This window comes from Zerene cesonia, chromosome 2 (genome assembly GCF_012273895.1).
Source record: "Zerene cesonia ecotype Mississippi chromosome 2, Zerene_cesonia_1.1, whole genome shotgun sequence".
In the NCBI taxonomy this organism is placed as follows: domain Eukaryota; kingdom Metazoa; phylum Arthropoda; class Insecta; order Lepidoptera; family Pieridae; genus Zerene; species Zerene cesonia.
This window is the reverse complement of record NC_052103.1, coordinates 1,107,018-1,130,285: the sequence shown is the minus strand read 5'-3', so window position 1 is coordinate 1,130,285 and position 23,268 is coordinate 1,107,018. Positions and strand designations below refer to the sequence as shown.

Sequence of the window (23,268 nt, the reverse complement as noted above, 5' to 3'; positions counted from 1 at the left end):
AAAAATTACAGATTCGAAATTCAAATGTAATATTTTTTTATAATTAAGTGTAACAGTATTTATGGCCAGACTAAGTATTGTATAGTGTCTCGACCCGGCTCTGCCCGTGTTGCGTTGTTGCAAAGTACGATGTCTGATCGTGTGTACAGCTGGACTGACATATTTGAAAGATTTGGTGAAAGTGTCGCCAGAATGACATGAATTATATGTTGTTTATCGAAATGTTGGTTATTATGTTGGTAAATATTAATTTATTATTAAAACTTTTCAAACGACGCCCCATATACAAGAAGGTTCTTGATTCGAGTGATTCTTTTGGCTTTGTTACTGGTTAACTACGTGGGTTTTCAATCTATTGGCGCGATTTTTTTTAACGTTTGATAGAGAATTGATGTCATGTGGTATGTAATTTTTAGAATGTGGTACCTCCCCAGGGACGTTGGCGCTGTTTTTTGAACAAAGAAATCATGTAATATTATAGGCGAAAGTGGTCCAATGTTTGTCCCACGCAACAACATTAAACATAATTTATTATTTTTATAAGTTTGTCGCTGCGATAAATTCTACTGAGTTAATACAAATTACTTTCCGTCCTGATAGACCGGATGAAAACTGGTATCGAGTGACTAGTAAATAAGAACATGTGTCTGATACATCCGATATAGCTAGTTTTTGGTACCAACCCAACCTAATGCTATAACATTAATCGATAGTTTCCGCCATTACCTAATTGTATCATGTCGATGACCATTGATATAAGTTAATTACGTAAAACACGAGATTCGCTTCAGAAAAACATTAATTGAACCAATTAATTAATAGTGAATTACATGTAATAGACATAAAACCAACCTGCCGTGCTTTCGGTCAAGGACGTACCGTATCTTGCGAGATTAAAGTTATCTTCCAGTATTTGACCTTGACAAAAATAGCTTATCTGTAATGTTCGATAATCCCGGTTGCTATGGAAACGCGGAAAAAACGCGTGGTCTGATGTAGAAGTAGACAAATTTTACGATTTTAACGTAGTATGCACTGAGTTATATATTAATGTTGGTTGGATAAAAATCTCGCAAAAACCTATGAACTATGTTAATGTTTCAATATTATTACAAAAATTATTATCAATCTTATCCAAAATCATTGGATGATAATGCGGGTAGGTACATGTATGATTATGTCATGTTATATTTAGAATATACTAGCTGTAACACGCGGTTTCAACCACGGCACTTCTATAGCTCATGTGTTATTCTCGTATATAAGCTACATCACTGCCAAGCGTCATCATAAACTATTCAGTAATTTTCACACAAACGAGTATCAAACATACATTCACTTATAATCAGAAAGATGGGATAGGATCCTATACTTAATAGGGTAGTGGGATTTTAAGAAGTGTAAGACATAAAATTTGGTATTTGACTTCTCTCAAAAGAGAAATATTCGAGGTAATATTTCCAAATTTTGTCTTTTTCGAATGATCATAGAGCTTATACCTTCGTGTTCATGTCAATAATACTTATCATTATTAATAATATAATATTGAAGATGACTAAGTACATATATTTTGGTGTAACTATGAGTTTTGCTTATTTCCACAAATCTTGGAAAAAATTACGTTTTCATATTTGTACCTTATATAGAACTCTAGTAAGTATTAACAATAACTGTGTAACAGGCGTAATTATACATAGACATGCAGTCCTTACGTCCTGTTATTACGAACTCAATCTTATAAATAAACTAGTCTTATAAATATATATTTACGACCATCATTACGAAACAATCTATTTAAATAATGTATACGAAAGTATCTTCTCTAGATTTTATTAGCTAATTATAAAACTGCAATATACGTATATATAAATGTAAAATTTTAAAATACCTAGATAAGCATTTAACCAAACAAATGTTATAGAGACTTGAATACGACAATTTACTGCACTTCGTAACTTAGCCTCGACATTCCAACACGATTATGGCACTACGTTGCACGTTTATGATAAATGGAATATGCTCAAATATCCTGCGAGACTCACCAATGTATTGTAAAGATATCTACTCAGATGATAGTAGTGTATATCAGTTCTCAATAAACGCGAGCACCAGACAGGAAGTTAGTTTTGAAGTGTGACAATACAATGTTTGTCCACGTTGGCCACGTCAATAGCCCCACGAGCAAAGATCCAGATTAGGTACCTTGAAATGATGTCTATCAAGACCTCCCCCGATGGCGCCGACCACACCATAATACACTAAATCACTACACAACACCCAATCCACCTGGGCAGCACCATCACATGGATAACGTACCGCGTTCCCGAATGATAACGCGGCCAAAAAAAAAAAACCGGGGGTCCTAAGAAGGTCGAATCTGGTATTTTTTTCTGGAAAGCTGGCAACGTCGCATCGAAGCCGGACGGACGCGCGTTCAGTCCGCGTACAGCTCATTGGCCAAGTGTGACGGCGGCCATCGCTGCGCGCCACCCGCTTGCCCAATGACGTTGCTCCCCGCACGCCCCGCCCACACAATTTCCGTCTGTTGAATGAACCGTGCGCCAGTCGTGTCGCCGACGTTCATCGAGTAACACGTATTAATACTGACTTACAATAATGCTAACAAGAATGCTATCCGGCAGTGTTGTGTTCTTAACCACTGCTTTTTCGTAAATAATCGCGACCAATTGTGATAAGTATAAAAAATCGAATTAAAATATAAAAATAAACAAGTTTGTAAAAAATCAAGACTTAGGGAAGTGAAAGTAAGTGAAGATAGAATCTCGTGTACGTGCCTTTCAACTCGTATTGTCTTAATTTAACTCTTCTTTGTCCAAATTGTTTACCTGGAAAGAGAAAATATATATTTAAAACTTCAGTCCAAACTAGAAACAAAAATTTAAAAAAAAATATAAGTAAAATTTAGATTTTTTTCTTAGAATAAAAATATACAATTTTGTAACAGTGTTAAAATATATTCTACACAATTTCCTTTCATTAGATTAAAGCGATACGAATGACGATAATGTTCATGTGGAATTAATTAATAAGTGTAATTTCTTCACAAAATAGTGGTAAAAATTTCACTCTTAAATGTATTGTTGATCGAAGTATAACATTTATTTATACAATTATTTTAACGTACTAATACGAGAAAATATGATAATCTAATTTATGGTAAAGGCCTCTTGCAGAAAATTATAACAAAATCGTATGATTTTTTTACTTATGTGCGTGCAATCGTGTGTTTCTCTAACAAAAATTTTAAAATATATAATTAAGAACCATCGTCGTCGTCTGGAGGCGACATTTAAAGATACAAAAGCGACAAAAAATGACATGACATGAATGATATGCACGAAAACGTCGGGCAGCTAGAAATCGGACGCCATTTTATAAATAATAAATAGCTTATTTCCGACAGGCTGCACTCTGCCAATATATTGTTTACTTTCTAAAGTGATCGAAAATAGCACGACCTTAGAAATAAATGGTCGTGTCTCGTTTGAAACCTTTAGCCGAAAGTTTGTCGGTGTAATATCATATTTAAAATAAATAATCGTCAAAGAGAAAATGGATGCAATATCATATGGTAAAGCTAGGAAACATTTTACATTTGCTTTGTCTAAAATTATATTATTTGCACAAGTTTGATTTACGACATTTAATAGAATCGAAAATAATCATCGATTTTATATAAGAACTAATTTTATCATATATGGCTAATTTTTTTGTGTAAGCAATTTTAAATCTGTACATTTATGTACAGATATTTCTTCACCTACTATTTACTACCTATATATTATTATTAACTTCACGAACTTCTTTCAATTTGAATACATATCGAAGCAAATGTATTAACCATATCCTGCTATGATAAAAATCATAGATAAAAAGCGTTAAAAAACAGGTCGCCCACGAGAACAGAACGCCACGAGTGTAGGCGTCAGCAGTCGACGCTGATACTTAATGGGCATGCGTCACGGTAACCGCGCCGGCGCATGTTCTGTCAGCGACGTACCAATTAATATTGTTATTTCTTGAGAAAAAAGGACATTAAGATATAAAAAACGTAGTAACATTCTTGAATGAGTAATACCATTACTGATACGCTTGAAGATGATTATAGAGGAAATGTGTAAGGCCTAGAGATCCGGTTCATATGCAACCTTCAAATGTATGACCTTTATAAATAAATTCAAAGCACTTTATTCAGTTAGCTATATGAGTTTGTCTGGTTAATTAAGAGTTATTATGCACACTGAAACATCTCTTTTCAATTAAACGTATACAGTTCAGGAATGGAATAATTAGCGAAATACGTATTGAAAACGTGACATTATATTATTGCTTTGAATTCATATATGCATTTCAATTTAAATGTATATATGATATTTTAATTAATTGAACACATAAATATTTCACTACAAAAATGGGAAGTCGGTAAAAACATAACCTTAGGATGAGGTTATGTTTTTATATATTTATGTTTTAATAATGAATACTCTTATAAAAACATAATTTCCACTGTATCCTTTATTAATTCGCCAATTTTTCAGTTGTTAGATCAAACACCAAAATTTTTCAACAGTTACTTGTGTGAGTTTTATAAGATGTGAAATTATATGAATTCTTTTTCAATTTACTTTTCATTTATATGTCGATTTTATTTATAGGTATACGATTCTTACAATAAATCCAGACCTCCATGTTTTGTTTTTATTATTTACGTGATTGTTATAATTAAACTGTCCTCCGAAGAGCAAGAACCCAAATTGACCTATAAACAATATTACATACGTAGCATTTACCGAATTCAAATCAAAATACATAACGAGCAAAATAAATTTTATAATAATATATATTTTATATTATTATAAAATTTTATATGATTGAATTGAAAATTTTATATGATGAGATGGTTATAAAATATCTAACTGTAGAATATACACCAACAATAGAACATAGCAAGTGTCCAAGATGAAACAAACCATCATTCATCTTAATTTACATGACAGTAGAGGTTTACGAATAAATCGCTTGCCGTATACAAATGGCTAATTCTGTTTAGAAGTATATATAATAGTATATAGTATATACTTTATACATATTATATGCTTAGAGGTGCAGAAACAGTCCATGATTCATGCCATAGTTGGGCTGTAGCGCCGCACCCTTGCCGATACGATTTTTACTATGGCCTGAGAGAAGATCTATAGTGCTGAAATTGATCTATCAACAAAACTGGTTGAAAGCCTCGATGATACTGTAACACATTTAAAATAACGCCTCTACGTTATTTTTAATTGTATAAGGATTCTATTTGAAACACGTCTGATTTGTATTTGATATTGTAGGATAATATAATTCACATTCATATGCATATGATAATGTGCACCTTATCTAATATCTACATAAGTATTTTAACATCCAATCTCAACTACACTGGGAAGTACCATAAAACAACCTAGAGTACATATCATTAACAACAACACTGTTCAACTACTCTCACTGAATTTGTAATTAAACAAAAAATAACGAAAAACCTGTAATCTAATACACAGATGAATACATTATATAAGAATTATATTTTATTAATAAATTAATAAAAGTACGGTTGACAGGGAATTGCCGCATTCAAATATTTTGATTTTATCTTTTCTTCTTTTTGTTTTCCTCAGTAACTATCCAACAAAACCCTTATTTATATAATACCATACCAACCCATTTATTTATATAATAATAAATAATTATAGTTTTCTTATAAATAAAACCAACAAACACCTATTATGTAAAACATTTCATTCAATCAATCGCAGAGGTCAGAATAAGGTCGATGGTTTCTTAGCAACAGAACAGATTCGGTTTAGGTCAACCAGAACGAAATTCAGTCCAAAATAAATATTCCGATATGATCCGTCCGTATAAAGGTGAGTGGACCAAATTATCGATTAAACTTTTCCACTAAAAAAGGCACCTTGATGCACATCAATAAAGTAGAAAGTCGCTTGAACACTTAGTATAGCGTGAAGCGTACTTTAATTATTTGTCTATCTGCGTGTTTTTCTTACACAATGCTAAAAAATATAAATGCAAAGATAACATCGATACTTCGTAAATTTATTTATCAGATAAATATATTCATCAAGACTTCTAACCACCAAAATCAATAGATACACAATCTAAATAAATTGCAGTTTTGTTTAGTGTATTTGCTAAAATGTCTACTATTGTAGAAATAACAAACATTTACGTCTCGACGCTGATCACATGACCACTTAAATTGAGCCGATGTTTCATGCGAAAATAAAATTACGGCTAGTAAAGAAACCGAACAATTTATCCATAGATCTACAAGGATAATTATCGTTAATAACATTGATTTAGCATTTATTATAATGATAAAATAGAATGGCTGTATTATCTATGGTAATAAGCATTTTAAATTGTATTTACCTAATACTCAGACCATAAAGTTTTCTATACATAAAAACTTTATCTTACGTCAAAAGCATCCATCACGACGAACATCGGCTTATCAGCAATGTTAGTCATTGAATAATCTAGAATGTTCCAGAACAGCTGATCCCACATTCCCAGGCTCAAGGTCTCCAACCCCCACCCGTCCCTGCGCCCCTCGCGTTCGGGGAGTCTCCCCGAAACTTTAGGGTCGATACTGCGTTATTTCGAAAAAGGATAAAAGATATTTTACATTTGTGAGTTCGTACACGTTAAAAAACTATCTTTAATTCAATCGGTGTATAAAACCATAGTTTGCTGTATCATACATATTTAGTATAGATTATATAAAACTTATTTGCTCCGAGTTGAAACAAATGATATAATTGAAGTGATTATTGCTTGTTATTTCCTAATAATCAAGTAGAAACTGAACCTTTGTTTTCTGCCACACTATATTGTGTAACGAAAAACAAATCGCAACTTTTGTTATCAAATACGAGATTAGATAAAATGGAATCATAGCTGGATTACTGAATGTAGGTCACAGTAATATATTTCAGATATTTAGATTGAATAAAAAAAAAGTTGGCTTAAGTTTCGTACACTATAAATTACAAATTAAATAACATAGTTTACGAGATATTTCAGATTTCAAATCCAAATTTCGCTGCGTAAATTCTATTTACCCTGAATAACGACGTACGCAATCCAACCCTTACACTGCCAAATCCCGCCCCTAAGCTGTTCACTGAAAACATTCTAACCTAGCCAAGAAAACAGACACCAGCGAAGCGGGACGATGATAAAAAGATAAATTCAACAGATTCAAGACTGATAAAATTACGCATGCAACGTGGCTCGCTGCGCCGAGCGACGTTGCCAGTCCTCTGACCGCCATTACAAATTCTGTTGGCGCGCGGTTACGCCACACGGTCTCAAAATAAAAACAATGTTTTTACTTAAAAAATTGCGAGCTGATAATAAGTGTTGCTAATATAATCGGTCATACATGAATGCGTATTGTACACACGAACTTGTAAGGACGTTTACATTTAATATGAGCTAATTAACGTTTAAAACAATAAGAATTATTACTATGTGTATTAGAACGAAGGCTCATGTGTATTTTCATTCATTTCTTGGTAATTTATTCTAGACGAGTTTTCCTTCATAAAATGTAGTCCGCGTAGATAACAATAAATATATGAACACGTTATAACAAACATATCAGTCTTCACTGAATGTTTTAATTTTGAATTGAATTGAGGGGTTAGGTCTAGGAAGAAATAAATTATCAATGAATGAATAAAATGAAAGTGCCTACCGTGTATTATTATTTATTTCATTATAAATCTCAGAATTGATATGACAGATACTTTTCAAATTTAAAATAAATTATTTTCTACCTACTTTCGTGAAAGTGAAGCGCGAAGCTTTAATATGCATGAATCATAAATGAGATTCTAAGCTGATTGTAAACAAAATTCCAGTTGCTTTCCAAGAAAAACACCTATCTCGATTGAGTCATAACGTTAGTTTTTTTTGTTCAAAACAGGTTTGTCAGCGCATTTCGCATAAATTCATCATAAAATGAATATGAAATCGGTGGCAGTCTCCTTAGCCTCATTGGCTAATGAATTATGCGGGATTCGATCGATTCGGGGATAATTATGGCAATATCTGCTGGAGAAACGAATGTTAGTTCGACTATAATTGCCAAAAAACTGATATTACTATTTAGCCGTAATTCAAAAAGAATTCAGTGTGTCGATCAAATGTATTTTTAATCTTTTATAGCCCTAATAAACTCTAGTCTCTAACTATAGATATTCTTAAATTTTAAACCGAAAAGTATGAGTCTGGTCTAAATTAATCAATTTTATATATTAAAGTTTTATTATATAAGCTTATTATTACGAGTATGAGATATTTTGCCGCATTTCGCAAAGAATAAACCGCTATGCAGATGTCGCTATATACATATACACATAACGCACCCTGCGTCCGGTAGCTGCACCCACATTATGAGCGCGGAGTAAAAATATACTATGCAGGGATTTAATTTATCAGAGGCCCCAAATGCAGGCATTTGTTTTGTTAGCATATGCATCATTTCAACTAAATTCAGCCAAATTTCTATTAGGCTTCTGAATTGCTTTTCTGTTCTAAGCTGTCTTACATCAAAAGAGAAGTTGGGAGTCCATCTCCTTTACATCCTCATCATGGTACATTAAAAAGAAACTGTCAACAAGATCAAGTTTATTTCTCTAGCAAGACTTAAAAAACAGTCTTGAAGTGAAATGGGTGTATGATATAGGACATTCAAACTCTATCGATTTTATAATGCGATCGTGATTTAAATCGTTCTAAAGCTCGATGCATTCCAAGATAATGATAAAAGAATATGTACCATGCATATGTGAAGCCATAAACGTGAAATGGAATTGAAAACGAACTGGGTACATGGGTGGTATCGCATATAAGTTAATGAGCCAGATAAAACAGCACAAAAACAACCCTGCGTTGAAGGCATACACTACCATTTAAAAGTAACAAGTAAAGTATTCCTGGTTTGTTGTTTTTTTCATACAACTTCAAGTCACAGGAGTTTGAGAGGGCTTTGAAAATGTATGCGATTTTTTTATAATGTGTTTAGATAGAACGAAATTGTCTACGGTCAATGCAGCACTAGTAACGGCAAATAGTTATAATGAAATATGAACCAATCTTACGTTTAAGCTATGTTGAATTTGTTTACTAAATAGGACGGACACATAGATTGATCTCTCTCAATTGCCTATATGTGGAAATAACAATGTCTTAGCAAAGTGCTTGAAAAAAACTACGGGACCTTAAAGTACTCTTAAAAACTACTATCAGTTACCTGTAACGTCACAATATTGTCTAAAAAACAAATTTGATTGTAACAAACGCAAACGCATTAAAAATCGCCACATACTCTTCTCTATCTACATTGTCCAATTTCTGAGCTTTTTTACAGTCCCCTATCCAGGGCCCCGTCGCACCGAGATCCGCGGCCACATCGCGTCCTGCGCTCGTGTGGTCGGCTCAGCTTACACCGGACGTGATCACTTTCACAACCCGATACATTGTTGCAACTTGCAACTGTGAGCCGAGATAAATTGCATCACATAACACACTGGAAGCCACCAGAGGTCAACTTATACGGTTGTCCACGATAACTCTCGTAGGACGCGACGTAAATAAATACGTCGTGGGTACTTGCCTGACCTTTGAGCCTGGGGTCCCGGCTTCGACGATTGTTCCGAGTTCTCTAGTTCTTATTTATTCGCTTTAACTACGTATATATTGTATGCAACAACATGTTGTTGGTCATTAGGTAATGATGTATAGGATTATTTGGTAAATTACGTACAGCTTTGAGGTCTAAGATCACGTCAACACTTGCCAATTAAATATTATTTGCATTCATATATTACTCATACATTATAATAATTATTTTATCACAACATTTTGTCACATGCTCAAGCTTCAAAAAGTTTTATTAATCCAATACTTACAGATCATCAAACAGTTTAAAGAATTAATAGCAAATCTGGAACATTCTTTGAAATAGGAAACAGAATGTGGCATTTAAAAAAGATTTCCTCATACCAAATCAAATTAAAATGTGCAGATCCAATACCGGGATAAAAGATAAAACCTAAAGCCAGCACAGAAGCCCGGCGGTGTTGTAAAATCTAAAGAATACATACTAGTGCAATCCGAAAGGGAAGTCTGCTGTTAAAACAGACAGTTAACCGATGAATGGCCGTGTGCCAGGAATCCTTAATGCGTACAAGACGTTACGTTTCTGCGAATGTATGGAATATATATGTGTTTAATGCTTATAGGTTATATTATGAGATTGCTGTGACGTATAAATATGACTCATTTCACTATTAAGCCTTTTGAATGGTGTATAACTATGATTTATCTACATTGGACAGAATGTAAAGTTCGCCTATTTATTATAACAAATAAAATATTCATAACATGTAATATTATCTTTAACATAATATGCTATGTACACATGTTTCGTTTCTTTGGTTTAACGGTCTTTGTGGTTGTAATACAAAGTTGCATTTATCATCTTATTATTTTTGCAATAATGCAATAATGCAAATAAGAACAATAAATGAATGGATACACACAACCTTGTAATTGTGAAATAAAACAAACATATGGGCAGCAAATTACTGAATAAATTACACAATTCGTGGATTCAAATGCATTCACGAATCTTAAAACGTTTCCAAACAAAAAAGCAGATGTCAATCCATCACGTCATACATGAGAGAAACAATGCTTCCGCTCACCGATCTTCAAATAAACCCAGCAATGTATAGTGTATACCATACATGTATCGGATTCCGTTATTAAAACCACCAAAACGCCCGAACCGGTCTCGAGCGATGTGTACACGCCGCCGCGTGACGAAACTAGTTTTCCGAGACAATAGACCGAATAAAACTTCTCGGTGTTTCTCACGTAAATAACAAAGGCAAGCATAACAACGCGTTGTAGAAATTCTGGGAAAAATTGCCACTTTTTAAGGCGCCACGACATACATATTTCATTTATTTTGCGCGGTGCGAATACATCTGAGCTAATTTAACAGTTCTACGACCGTTTTGGTCGCTGAATATTTAGAAGAAAAAAGAACTAATCTAAATTTTAACTACATACATGATAAATAGTAAATACCCCTTTTTGAGAAAATGGGCACTTTTATTTAATACGGTAGTAATATAGCAATAGGTTCTAGAACTTTCTACAGTGTTATTTAATATCGATGATTGTTTTATTATACTTGATTCGACGTGACGTGACATTCTAATAACTGTAAACAATTTAACCACCACATCAATTTTAGTTTTATTTATGGATCCAAAATCTGTGCTAATATAAATTAATTAACGTATGTTTGTAAGCACTGCCTTTATTAACTTGTAATAAATTACATTTATAAATACGCTACATATAATTAACACAACTTGATAATTATATGTAAAATATTATTTATTGAGATTTAAAATCGAAGAGAAAAAAATAAAGGTTAACTATGTTTTTATTACTAGCAATTTGTTGACGACGACATCAGCTGTAATTCCATGAAATTAATTCCTCTATGTCTATGCTATCAAATTGAAAAACAAATAGTAATAGCTTGTGGCTTTGTTTTAAAATTCTTTGTAATTATGGTTGCATTCTTATCTGATAAAATTACGGTACGTTTATCAACGCACGTAACAAAGTAAAATTCAGAAGCATATTTTACAAAGCCAATACTGAATGAATCGTTTTCAACAGCGTGGAAGTGCGGCAACGTGGCGCCCGAGCGGTGCGGCAACGTGGCGCCAGCCGCCACTGTCAGTGCAAGAGGGCGGCGCGGCAACGTCGCTAAACTGATTCAGCAGTTACGTGATTACATAGGACGTGATGGCGAATAATTTTTTTACTATTTGTTATTTTTATAGTCGTAATGTTTTATCGTAGTAACGAATACATTCAATGTTTGATGAATTTAAAAAAAATTACTGGTTTGTCAGTAATTACTTATTATGCAAATAAAACGCATGAGTATAAATGAACAATATTATTAGTATATATATCACAAATTATGTACCATTATTTTAGACTAGGCGATGCCACAGTTCGGCGAAAAGAAGCAGTGTCGCATTTCTATTCTTTAAAATTTCTCAATTTATAGAGTATTTGAACAAAAACATTACCCTATTTTTAAATTATGCCTTTAACAGCCATTCAAGCATTTTATTAGTCGCGTAGAAACTAGAAACCAAACAAGTACTAAGGAACCATATTAAAAACGTTTCCCTGATGCAAAGGATATCAAGTTCATGTTGAATTTATAATACACTCGCCTTGATTTAAACCGAATTATATAAATATAAAACTGGCCTCAACACTTGAGCGATAAAATATTCCAACGAAATGGAAATTTCAAAATCTAGAGTCAGCAAGCAGACGGCGACTCGGCAGTCCCTATAGCGATAGTCGGTAAATGCCTACGAGATTTTATAAACTGATTGAACGGCAAAAGAAAATGAGTACACATTCAAAGGGAAACAGATTCGACACCGAATTTATTTATTAAGTTATTTGCAGTGAGTTTGCGTTTTTCCAGTCCGCAAACATATCGATGTTTGAAAACATTAACTGATTTAAAAATGATTACCCCACCAACCTAAAATGATCGCGTATTCAATTTTCTGTCAGTTAAACTGAAACATCTTCCAAAACTAGCTAAATATTGCACGGTATCTCAGTATCTGTATATGACATGGAGTATATGACAGGGCTCTTAAGCGTCATCTTCATTATGATAAGACACGACAAAAAGATTTATCATATTTTTAGTGTTCCTATCTTAACAAACGCTGCACCAATATTTAGCTTATCATACACAGACAAGCTATTTAGCTTAGCAAATATTTATTTGTGCAGCTGAATAGTTCATTTGAACGCGCTAATCTCAGGACCTAATGGACCAATTTCAAAATTTCTTCCTCCGCTGAATATGAACGAGACACCTGACTGATATAGGCTATATATTTACCACAAGATAACTTATGTTGAATAGAAGTATATATAGTTTATTTCGTATTGTACCCTTTTGTGATCAAACAGAACTAAAAAACAATATTTTATAGTTCAACAGGATTTTTAACACGTGCAACAGATAGCACCGAAATTGAAGTCAACTATTCTAAAAACGTAATAGGTACGTCGAGATAAATAATTATTTCTTTCACTGCATAACACAACATTTCACATCACTGCAAATAATACTCGCATCTATTTAAAGAGAAACCTTTATGTAGATTAAAATCATAAAAATATCATGACCTTTCTCGTTGGAGAGAGCAAAAAAAGCTCTCACTTTATTTGCATCTATGTATCCTGCCTTTGATAAATAATATACACACTAACAGAAGAAAAAACCTGCATTAATGTTGTAGACTACATTGCATATTCAACAGGGCTAAACGGCACTGCCTTGCGAATAAAAAGCGCACTGTACAGAATAAATTAATGTAAGGAGCGAGTTTAATTGAAGGAGCGTTGCCTGACGTATCCGACCGTTACAAAAGTTACCTAGGGACGTTTGTAGGTAACCTAGATTGGTGCGGACAAAGCAGGCTAGGGACTACTGTGGAATCTGTGCTGTGGACCAATACTATAGTGGAGCAATTATTTCCATTTATACATAGACATTTTTCCCAGCTTAGCAGAATGTCAATTTAAATAGATCCATTGTAAATTTTCAGCAGGAATTAGGATAATTGCGTATTACAAATGAATTTATTAAATAGTGAAATAAATTCTCAATCGGTTGCGTGTAAAGCAGTATAACTTAAAGCACCGAAAGACATTGTAGGAAATGTTTTATTTATCCTGCATTACCAGGTAAAGAGACAAATCCACCGTCCCATCCAAACTCACATTAGGATGTTATCTTTGAAACAGTACCTACAGCCTACGCCCATAGAATCGTTTGAAATAACTAGTCACAGGCGTTCACTATTGACAATAATGTTAAGTTTAACAGTGCACATTGTATGGTCTATTGTGCCAGGACGATACGCTGAAATGAGTCGAATGTACAATACGTAGAGGTGGTTTCAGCATGCATGACGCACATGCAAGGGAGCATGAAGATCTGCCGACAATGGAACGGATGTGCATTGTGCAAAAAGTGCAGTGTATTCTTTGTTAATATTGTTATTAATATAATTATTGAGAACAATTCTGTAGAACAGCATGCACGTCGTGGTTGTATGTCCCAAATGGGATGGATCAGCGGCGGATAATTAATATATAAGTCTAAGAGAATTGTCATATTCCGGTATTTTGCAACAACTCATTCTCATAAACTATATCTTTATCTTGCAATTAAGTTATCCATACAAGACTATTCTTTCAAGAGAAAGTAATGGTTAAAAGATGACGCCAAGGTTCAAAATCGATTGCTTGCAAGCGTTCAGGAGTAATCCAAAAGCAAACTGACAGAGCCCGATGTGCACAACTGCTATATCGAAAAGTCAGTATGTCCAGCGTTTCCTGTGCAGGAATCCTGCCAGCCGCGCTTCTTGGAAACACATTTATTTCTGGCCTCTTCTTCGAAACCCGTCTCAAGTGCTGCGAGATGAGGCATCACCACAGATTATAATAATAGCTCTCTGGACAGCATGGTTTGCTAGATAAATATTATTTCATATGCGAACGCTGAACGAATAACTCTTCGATGAGTCGTAAATCGCGAGGAGGTTTTTATTAATTCTTTGATACGATATTAACAATACAAATACAAATTACAAACTATAACGATGATTTATATTTTGATAAAGAAATATTTGATACTAGATCAAATATTTTAATATTTTATACAAATATTATCTCGTTCGTGTTGTGATATGTAAGAAGTATGTATATAAATAGGCAAAGCTTTCAGAAAATTTAAAAAATTTAAAAAATTTTAAAAATTAAAAAAACTTAAGTACTTATTAATAAAGGCATAAACATAAAGTTATATTAATAGTTTCCTGAAAGAAATCTAGCAATGGCAATAATAGCAGATAGTTTACAACTTTAATGCAGGTTTAATGCTCAAACTATGCCAGTTTATTGTCAATTGTAGTAATTCATAATAAGTCTAAGGTTCATTGTATGGTTTAAAAACAAAGTATAAGTTGTTTCTCAGAAGCCATATGTACCCATTCTGTTCAAGAACCACCAACACTGGTTATTATGATATTAATATTAAACACGTTATGCCTAGGTCGACCTATAATATTACACCCACAAATAATTATGGCCTAGCAAACAACTATTTACTGTGATTACATAATACACACCTTACAGATTACTAGCGTAATAACCGATTGTATATTTTATTCCCACGCATAAAGATAATTTTAGGATTTAAAGATTAGGTTATTATATATTAAAGTTGGGTACATTATAAAACACCTTATCTGAAAGCACCGCCTCCTTGGTATGGCGGTTAACGCATGAGCGTAAAACCGAGGGGTCTTGGGTTCTACTCGTGGGACCTAACAAACGGTGCTCGAAAAAGAACATCTTTTGAACACATGAAATAGTTTTTATTACTTTAAATATACTTCTAGTATAAGATTGAGCTAAAATCTGAGAGTTTTACACACGTAACTAAATATTATATATGTTAACTAAATATATATTATACATTGAGCTATCTATTATCACAATCTAATAATAATCAATACCCTATTACATTAGAAGGTAAGCAGGTAAGCATCCGGACGGAGCGTCAGAAAAAATTGTGTACAAAAACTATTATATAATGACTTCTGTGGTCTCAATATGATGAGATTTATCTCCGTCAAGGCTTAGATTTTATTAATTAAAATACTGCTAATGCACCCGCGTAGTCTATTGACAAAATAATCAGTTCCGTAGTTTACTCCGCAAAGTATATGTTTCCCTAGGATTTCTGGGTAAAGTTTTTACCTATGTCGTTTCTCGAGTCTCAAGCTACCGCAGTACCAAATTACTTGAAAATCACTTCAGTGGTCTGGGCTTGAAAAGAGACGGACAGAGTTATTTTCACGTTTATAATATTAGTAGGGATCATTCGTACCCATTGTATTTTATAACTTATAAGCTTCTACAACAAAATCACACTAATATTATAAATGTGAAAATTTGTTTATTTGGATGTTTGTCCATCGATCACGCTGAAACTACTCAACGTATCTTCATGAAATTTGGTATACATTCAATGCTCTCTTGGGATAAACAGGAATTTTTATAAACACGAAAATGAAACAAACCAATCTGGCTATACGTACAAACCGTATCAATAAGATAAAAGACAATTTCAAACATACCCATACTCATATGTTTATTTCAATATATGAACATTTAATCGCATCTCGTTATGGCCGTAATAAAAATCTCACTCGGATTCCAAAACCGGTCCATGGATTAATGCTACTGCCTACATAAATACATTATCTTTATCGTTTTCGAAATTTACATCGAAAATCTAATCTGTATTATGTTAATAATTAGTTATTCATAGTGTTTTTTAATCAAAAGTATCAAATAATTTCCTAACGTCGATGTAATGCTGTGAGTCATGGTTGATCTGAATGCGATGTTTTATCCAAAAGTGTTGAGCAGTTAAGAGTGACAAACATGCAGGCCAATCTGGATAGCAGTTCTTTAGCATCATTATACTCTACGACCTATATATAATTCTTTAATCTCCTCTAATGTAATTTTAATTACAACATATACCATAAGCACACATCAGCTTTGTACTGCGTCTCCCAAAAACTACTGAGCTATTTTTAATGAAGATCATTAAATATTAAATGGATGTACCCATCCATATAATTTAATGCCCATAAACAACGATGACTAGGAAAATCGTTGAGTTTTTTTCTTATTGTATTTACTTACATTACCACTTCGAGGAAAGTCTCAGTACATAAATCTTAAGAAAGACTTGTAACAAACTTTAAACAAAAAATTCTATATATTTCTAATAGGTACTTTAAATTGTGTTTGTAACACCGAGGTAAACCCCTTATTTGTAAGGACTCAAAGTATTTTTTTACTAAAGGAATAACCTAACATTCCTCTAATGACAGACAATCAGATTATCAAGAACACATAAATTTCCTACTCGTAGAAGAACAAGATTGAACTTTGGTCCTCGTCTGCTAAATAAATAGTCGTATTTACGTATCGCAGGGGTCGGCTAACGATAAACCGTTATCAGTTATCATTATCACTTATAAAGTTCCCCGATTCACGATAACATAATAATTCGTTCAGATTTATATATATACTCTATCACATAAATCCCAAGTAAAAATTTCTAGTTGTACAAAATAGTGAAGGTTGAATATAACTCAAACTACAATAGAAGTCCCCATAAGCCCCAAAAAATTACGATTCGAATATGAAAAGACAATTCTGAATATAGATTTAACCTTGATTGTTGAGTAGGGCACGACACACGTGCCCCAGACGAACAACAAAAACGCAATTGAGCTGTAGTACAGATTGCTGCGATTACGTGCAGGAAGGACGGCTCGACCCGTTCATATCTAAAAATCGCCCGCAATTAGCCTATAATAAACAAACTCGCGCAATTTAGCAAAGTGAAGGCGCGACGTTGCCGCACGGTGCGGGGCGGCGGCGCGGCAACCTCGCATAGCGGTACCGGCCGGTCGGTGTAGCAAAAGTGCGACGCGACGTTGCCGCACCGGCCCACATCAATATCTTGTACCCACGCGATGTATTTTGGGATTACATACCGCACGGAATGATTACATACAAAAGTTATGTTTTTGACTTAAGACTTTAAACTTTAAACTTTCCGAACAAATAACGATTGTTTCGTTCTTGAGAAATGACATTCGAGCGATCCGTTACCATGCAGTTCTCAACATCTCAAATCTCGCCGGTTGTATTTCGACATTATGTTCAGTTTTATCGACTGAGCGCACAAAAAAGTTGTTATTTCACAGCGCATCGTATTTTTTCCTTCAAACGTATAGGTATCGCCGTATAAATAATTGATGTTCAACCTTTTTGAACCTAACTGCAATTGATCACCCAGACGAATAAATCGCACGCACACACACGCAACAAATCACACTAGAACCCATAATTAAAGTAATTACATGTCTACGAATATTTTGATTTATGCGACCACAAATCACGTGCGGGGCACCGACGTTCGATCATTATTATTTTCGTGTATTGCGCCAAGTGTTTAGGATATATCATGGATACCAGAAGTTAAACTGTGACGTCATGTCGGTCTTGTGGTCAGCCTGTCAGTGGTCAGCAGATTATAGCAAAATCCGGGTTCGATTCTTAGTCGCGACATCACATAGTACATAGATCACGAGACCCATATGAACTGATTGGTCTTAATATACCGACTAGCTGTTCGCCCCGGCTTCGCCCGTGGTACATGTATAGCCTATGTCACCCAGTGAAGATGCAGCTTTGTAATCGTGGAAGAATTTTTGAAATCGTTCCAGGGGTTTTTGCGTGAAAACGTTACAAACATCCAAAAATGCAAATGTTTCCTCTTTATAATATTAGTATGGTCAATCTCGAGACTCCTAACAACAAATTATAAATGCAGGAAAACCATCTGTTTATTATCGATAAAATAATCAAACTTTTATAAAATAAAGCAGTTGTATATTATAAACTATGTGTTCCTTATAGTGCAAAAAATACCGTACTTATCCGCGTCCTAAAATAGATAAAGTCTTCAATAACCTAAATAAATAATATTGAGACACTTTCAAATCTAGGCTACCTAATTATATCAGAATAAAGACGACCTTTTGTCGAACGGGTATCAATTTAGTAAGCGAACCGGTTGGGCTATTAGTGGCCTGCAGACCAGCCCTAAACCTGTATTAAAATTAGATAACAAACATTTGCCTAGATAGAGCTAATATAACGAGTTCAATAAATATTCTCGACTAATTATTTCAGATAAACAGTGTTATCTACTATGACACCGGTGTGAAATAAATAATAATCTATACAGCCTTTTTACACAATACAACTAATTGTCTAACGAATAAAAAAAAAAAAATTCAAACATGGAACGTGCAATTGACAACGTCACGACGGATACGTGTCGGCAGTGCGACGCGCAAATGAGCAGCGAAACAACGTTGCAATACATCGAAAACAACTCAATAACAAACAGCTGACATAATTCCGACGCGACAGTCGCAGCGGTCCCGCCAATCAGCGATCGGCGCGCGACGGGCCGCGCGTCAGTCCGACCGCGACTGCTGCGCCGGGCGCGCGTCTTTTCGTCGCAGGGTCGCAGACACCATGAACGGCGAGTACTCCTTCAACCCGGTGCGCCTCATCGAGGAGGTGAAGAAGCGGCCGGGGCTGTACCAGAGCCACCACACGCTCGACCGGGACGAGAAGCTGGTGCTGTGGAAGGACATTGGCGCGGCGCTGTTCCCCAATTGGGACTCCTTCGACAAGGCCACGGCGTACGACCGAGGTGCGTTTATGTTTGCGACGCGGACGAAACGTAACCAATTGCGACATTCCTTATTTTGTTTATTAGCACGTTCTATAAAGACACAAGCTATTTGGAAATAATGCTGTTTGTGTTATACTTTAGTTTGTATGACAATAATATGGGCATATTTTCAACTTATTTACTGCACGCAGGTTCACAATATCCGATAGCTAAGCTTACGATCGCGTTACTTGTATCATTATTTGTAACAAAAATCTAAAATGTCTTCAAATTGTCAAGACTAGACCGGATTTAAATGTATAAATATATAATAGCCTCCTCCCTTTATTGAAATCGGTTGAAAGACGATGAACACCAACTCAATATAGCCTTTTAATGGGGCAGGTTAGTTGAGTTGGTCCTGGTTTAAAGAAACATATCTTCAGCAACTAGTACACGTATATATAATTAGTATTCCACGTAGTAGTTATTATTAAAATTTTAAAATATCGCCAACAGTGCTGCAGTTGCAAAAGAAATGGCGGTCACTGCGCGACGCGTACAACCGGGAGCTGCGTTCGCGGCGGTCGGGTGTTCGAATACACCGGAGGGTGTATATGTACTTCAAACGGATGAGTTTCCTCGGAGGCTTCGAAGGAGACGTCAGTGATGAGACTGAGTGAGTATCGTGATGATATTGGTATTGGTATCGTGTACTGATTAATACATTTGTTATATATAGAGATCGCAGAACTCATATATTATTTATTCTTTATATACTTAGTATGTTTTGTTTACGATATTGGAGTGATATATTATGTATAATATTACGATATAATGTAAACACATTCAATATGACAGTAGTATGGTATATACTTCTGTGACAATTACTCTCATCACTGGCTCGACAAAGTTCGATGTGTGTACAGGCACCCATCAGCTCTTGGCCCGTGGTTCTGGCTGGACTGCCCACCACACGTTAGGCGCGAGATTACGCTCGCAGATCATACACATATATAGAGCGTAGTTGCTATAGTAACATTATCACAACAATCACAATAGATTTTTCTCATTATGAGTCAGTAATACTAAATCCTTCGACTTATTCAGTGCGACAATATGTGTATTTGATCCTATAAGTGAACAACACAACGGCCACTATCCATAATTTTTTTTAACACGTAAAAAATTATCCCAAGTATGCAGTTCAATACATTATGTATTCCCGTTTCTGTATAGCTAGACGATTAGTCCTTACGTACAATTCGCTGCACGTAAAACACGTTCTATTTAAAGAATACACTAGCTGTGACCCGCGGTTGCAACCGCGTAAGTCCGTATCCCGTAGGAATATCGGTATAAAAAGTGCCTATGTGTTATTTCAGTTGTCCAGCTATCTACGAAGCAAAATAGTATTATTATTCACCGATAGATAATAAGATATGTATTTACACGGAAACATAAGAAAATGTGGTTCATTGTACGTAAGTTACCATGATTTAGTAAAAATATGAGGTTATAGGATACTTGGGTGCGGTCGTGACGTGCCTACATATCCTGCATAGAGACGAGATGAAAAGACGGTACATATTTAGTTAACATGCAAAGTATTCTAATTAGTAATGAGTACCATTATTTCTAACTAAGTACATGAACCGCGTTTAGATGTCTTATTGCTTAAGCGAAGATTAAATTAACTCAGTTGTAACTTAATTCGCGGATAAATTATAGTCTCGGAGAAATCTGTAAATATACACCGGGCTATAACGTATTAGTTAATTAGTTAATTTACTATTGTTCGCAAATGATGGGTTTTGAATATGCTACGTTAAATGAAGTTAGTTTGTTATTTTCTTATTTAAGTGCATTTTAGTAACTTAATATGCCATGAGTATATGCGAATTCATTAATAGCCAGCATAAAAAAAATGTAGCAAATAATAAAAAAAAAAACTTAAATTTATTAAAAAAAAAGCGATTATAATATTCATGTTTTGTTTATGTCGATATTGCAAGAGAATCTCCACTTGAGAATGTTGAAATCAAATTCTCACATTGTAACACAACCCATTAGCCATCAGGACTCACGCCCATTTCGTTGCAGCGAGGTGGAAGACGTGGCTCGAGAGGAGATCATCATGGACGACGCTCCGAAGACAGAGCCAGCGGACACCCCAGCAGTACCAACTCCGAAACCGCGTAAACGACGCCGGGCGAAAAAGCCCAGTTCCGAATTCGCGCCGACCGAAGAAGTTGAAATGCCAATTTTCCCCCTAGAGATGTCAGACGACGGTGATAGCGACAGGTTGTTTTTACTATCGTTTTTGCCAGAAATAAAACAATTTCCACTAGATATTAAGATGTGGGTCAGAGCTCAGATCGCTAACATCATGCAAGAGGCTGTGACAACGCATTTTAATAAGCTCCAAGCGGGTAGTTCGAACGACAGGCGGTTCCAGGTTAAAAGACAGAATAGAGATAGTTTCGATTAGTTGTAGTTGTTGTTGATTAATGTTTAAGGTTGATTAAAGTTGTTTTTTATATTTGTTGTTTTCTTTTTAGGAATCCTTTTACTATTTATGGGTTTATGTCAGTGTAAGCTGGATTATTGGACAGATTTTAATATTTAAAATGAGAGTAAGAGATAAGCCTAAATAATTAGTACATTATTTTCGTATTTAACTATCTAATAGTTATCATTGTTTGAACTTATTTTCTCTTAGCCTTTGACTATTATTGTTATTCAATTCATTCACTATTCAATTCATATACTCCGAAAGTAGGATTGAAGTTGTTGTTATAATCATAATATTACAAACAATCACGAGAAATATTTTTATTAATAACGAGTGTACCTGTTGCCTTTATATACCTGAAACAAACGAAATATTTAACAAATAAATAATTAATATCGACGTTCATACGTTATTCAATGGATTCGATAAATCTCGCAGTTCTGCAAACTTCGTGCCTGATTTCGACGAGCACTTGCCCCGTGACAAAAGAAAACAGTGTAATACTAAAACAATAGAATAATATCACAATAAATGTGACCGTAAATAAAATAGCGTAATATTTAGATTCATCAAAATAGAATTATACAAAATAGTTGGGAACTTAACACAAAGGCTGAACGCCTCTGTTCTATTCAGGCATAAATTTCCCGTTTTATAAACTTTCTCTATTATTTTAAACTTCTACCTGAACGAGAATTAAGTCCGTTTATTTTAATACTTTTAGAAAATCCTTGCAATGAATTTTGTTTAACACGTAAGTTAAGGTCCGATGGTTTGTTTATAATTTATTAAAAAATACAAATAAATTAAAACGATTAACTTTAATAGTGTTTGTGAGTTTATCCTTCGTAAAACTAAAACGGAGCAATTCTGCGTTTTTACTGATTCAGTTAACACTTTTATGTAGTTAATTTACAAACAGAGCTTTTAATTTATTTTCTATAAGAGGCAACTGAGCAGACGCGTCACCTGATGGTAAGTGATCAGCGAGTGAGTGAATCTGTAATAGTATATTGGAGAATGGAATAGGATACTTTATATACGGGTACAAACACAAAGTAGAGCAGCAGGATGCAGGCAGGTGCATCTCGGGCATAATCTTATACCCTCCAAGTTCTATAATAAACGTCTGTTACATTTCAACATGATACTCTTAGCAGCTGTCATGAAATTCAATTTTCTGTGATTTATAATTGTAAATGGGATATATTGCTAGTATGATGAACGTAGTCCATAAAAC

The 23,268-nt window shown here is 34.4% G+C and overlaps 2 protein-coding genes across 6 annotated transcripts in view; one reads left to right on the top strand and one right to left on the bottom strand.

Moving 5' to 3' along the window:
- Positions 1 to 23,268, bottom strand: part of LOC119834074 — a 106,485-nt gene that overhangs the window by 61,468 nt on the left and 21,749 nt on the right. The window contains exon 1 of one of the 5 annotated variants that reach the window (XM_038358375.1): positions 2,203 to 2,503. The exons of 1 other annotated variant lie outside the window; for it this stretch is intronic. In XM_038358375.1, the coding sequence (XP_038214303.1) occupies positions 2,203 to 2,252 (50 nt within the window). In that variant the 5' untranslated portion in view covers positions 2,253 to 2,503. 3 more of the 5 variants (XM_038358360.1, XM_038358367.1, XM_038358390.1) reach the window with 3 other exon arrangements.
- LOC119834120 lies at positions 19,044 to 22,055 on the top strand. The gene is made up of 3 exons (XM_038358413.1): positions 19,044 to 19,552; positions 20,033 to 20,192; positions 21,617 to 22,055. The coding sequence occupies exons 1-3, from the start codon at positions 19,372 to 19,374 to the stop codon at positions 22,002 to 22,004; spliced, it is 729 nt and encodes a 242-aa protein (XP_038214341.1). The 5' UTR covers positions 19,044 to 19,371; the 3' UTR covers positions 22,005 to 22,055.

What these genes read in the sequence shown, in the direction of transcription:
- LOC119834120 (XM_038358413.1), top strand. Translation starts at nt 19,372, where the DNA reads ATGAACGGCGAGTACTCCTTCAACCCGGTGCGCCTCATCGAGGAGGTG. An exon ending in GGCCACGGCGTACGACCGAG is followed by an intron (nt 19,553 to 20,032) that starts GTGCGTTTATGT and finishes TATCGCCAACAG; the next exon opens with TGCTGCAGTTGCAAAAGAAA. An exon ending in GACGTCAGTGATGAGACTGA is followed by an intron (nt 20,193 to 21,616) that starts GTGAGTATCGTG and finishes ATTTCGTTGCAG; the next exon opens with CGAGGTGGAAGACGTGGCTC.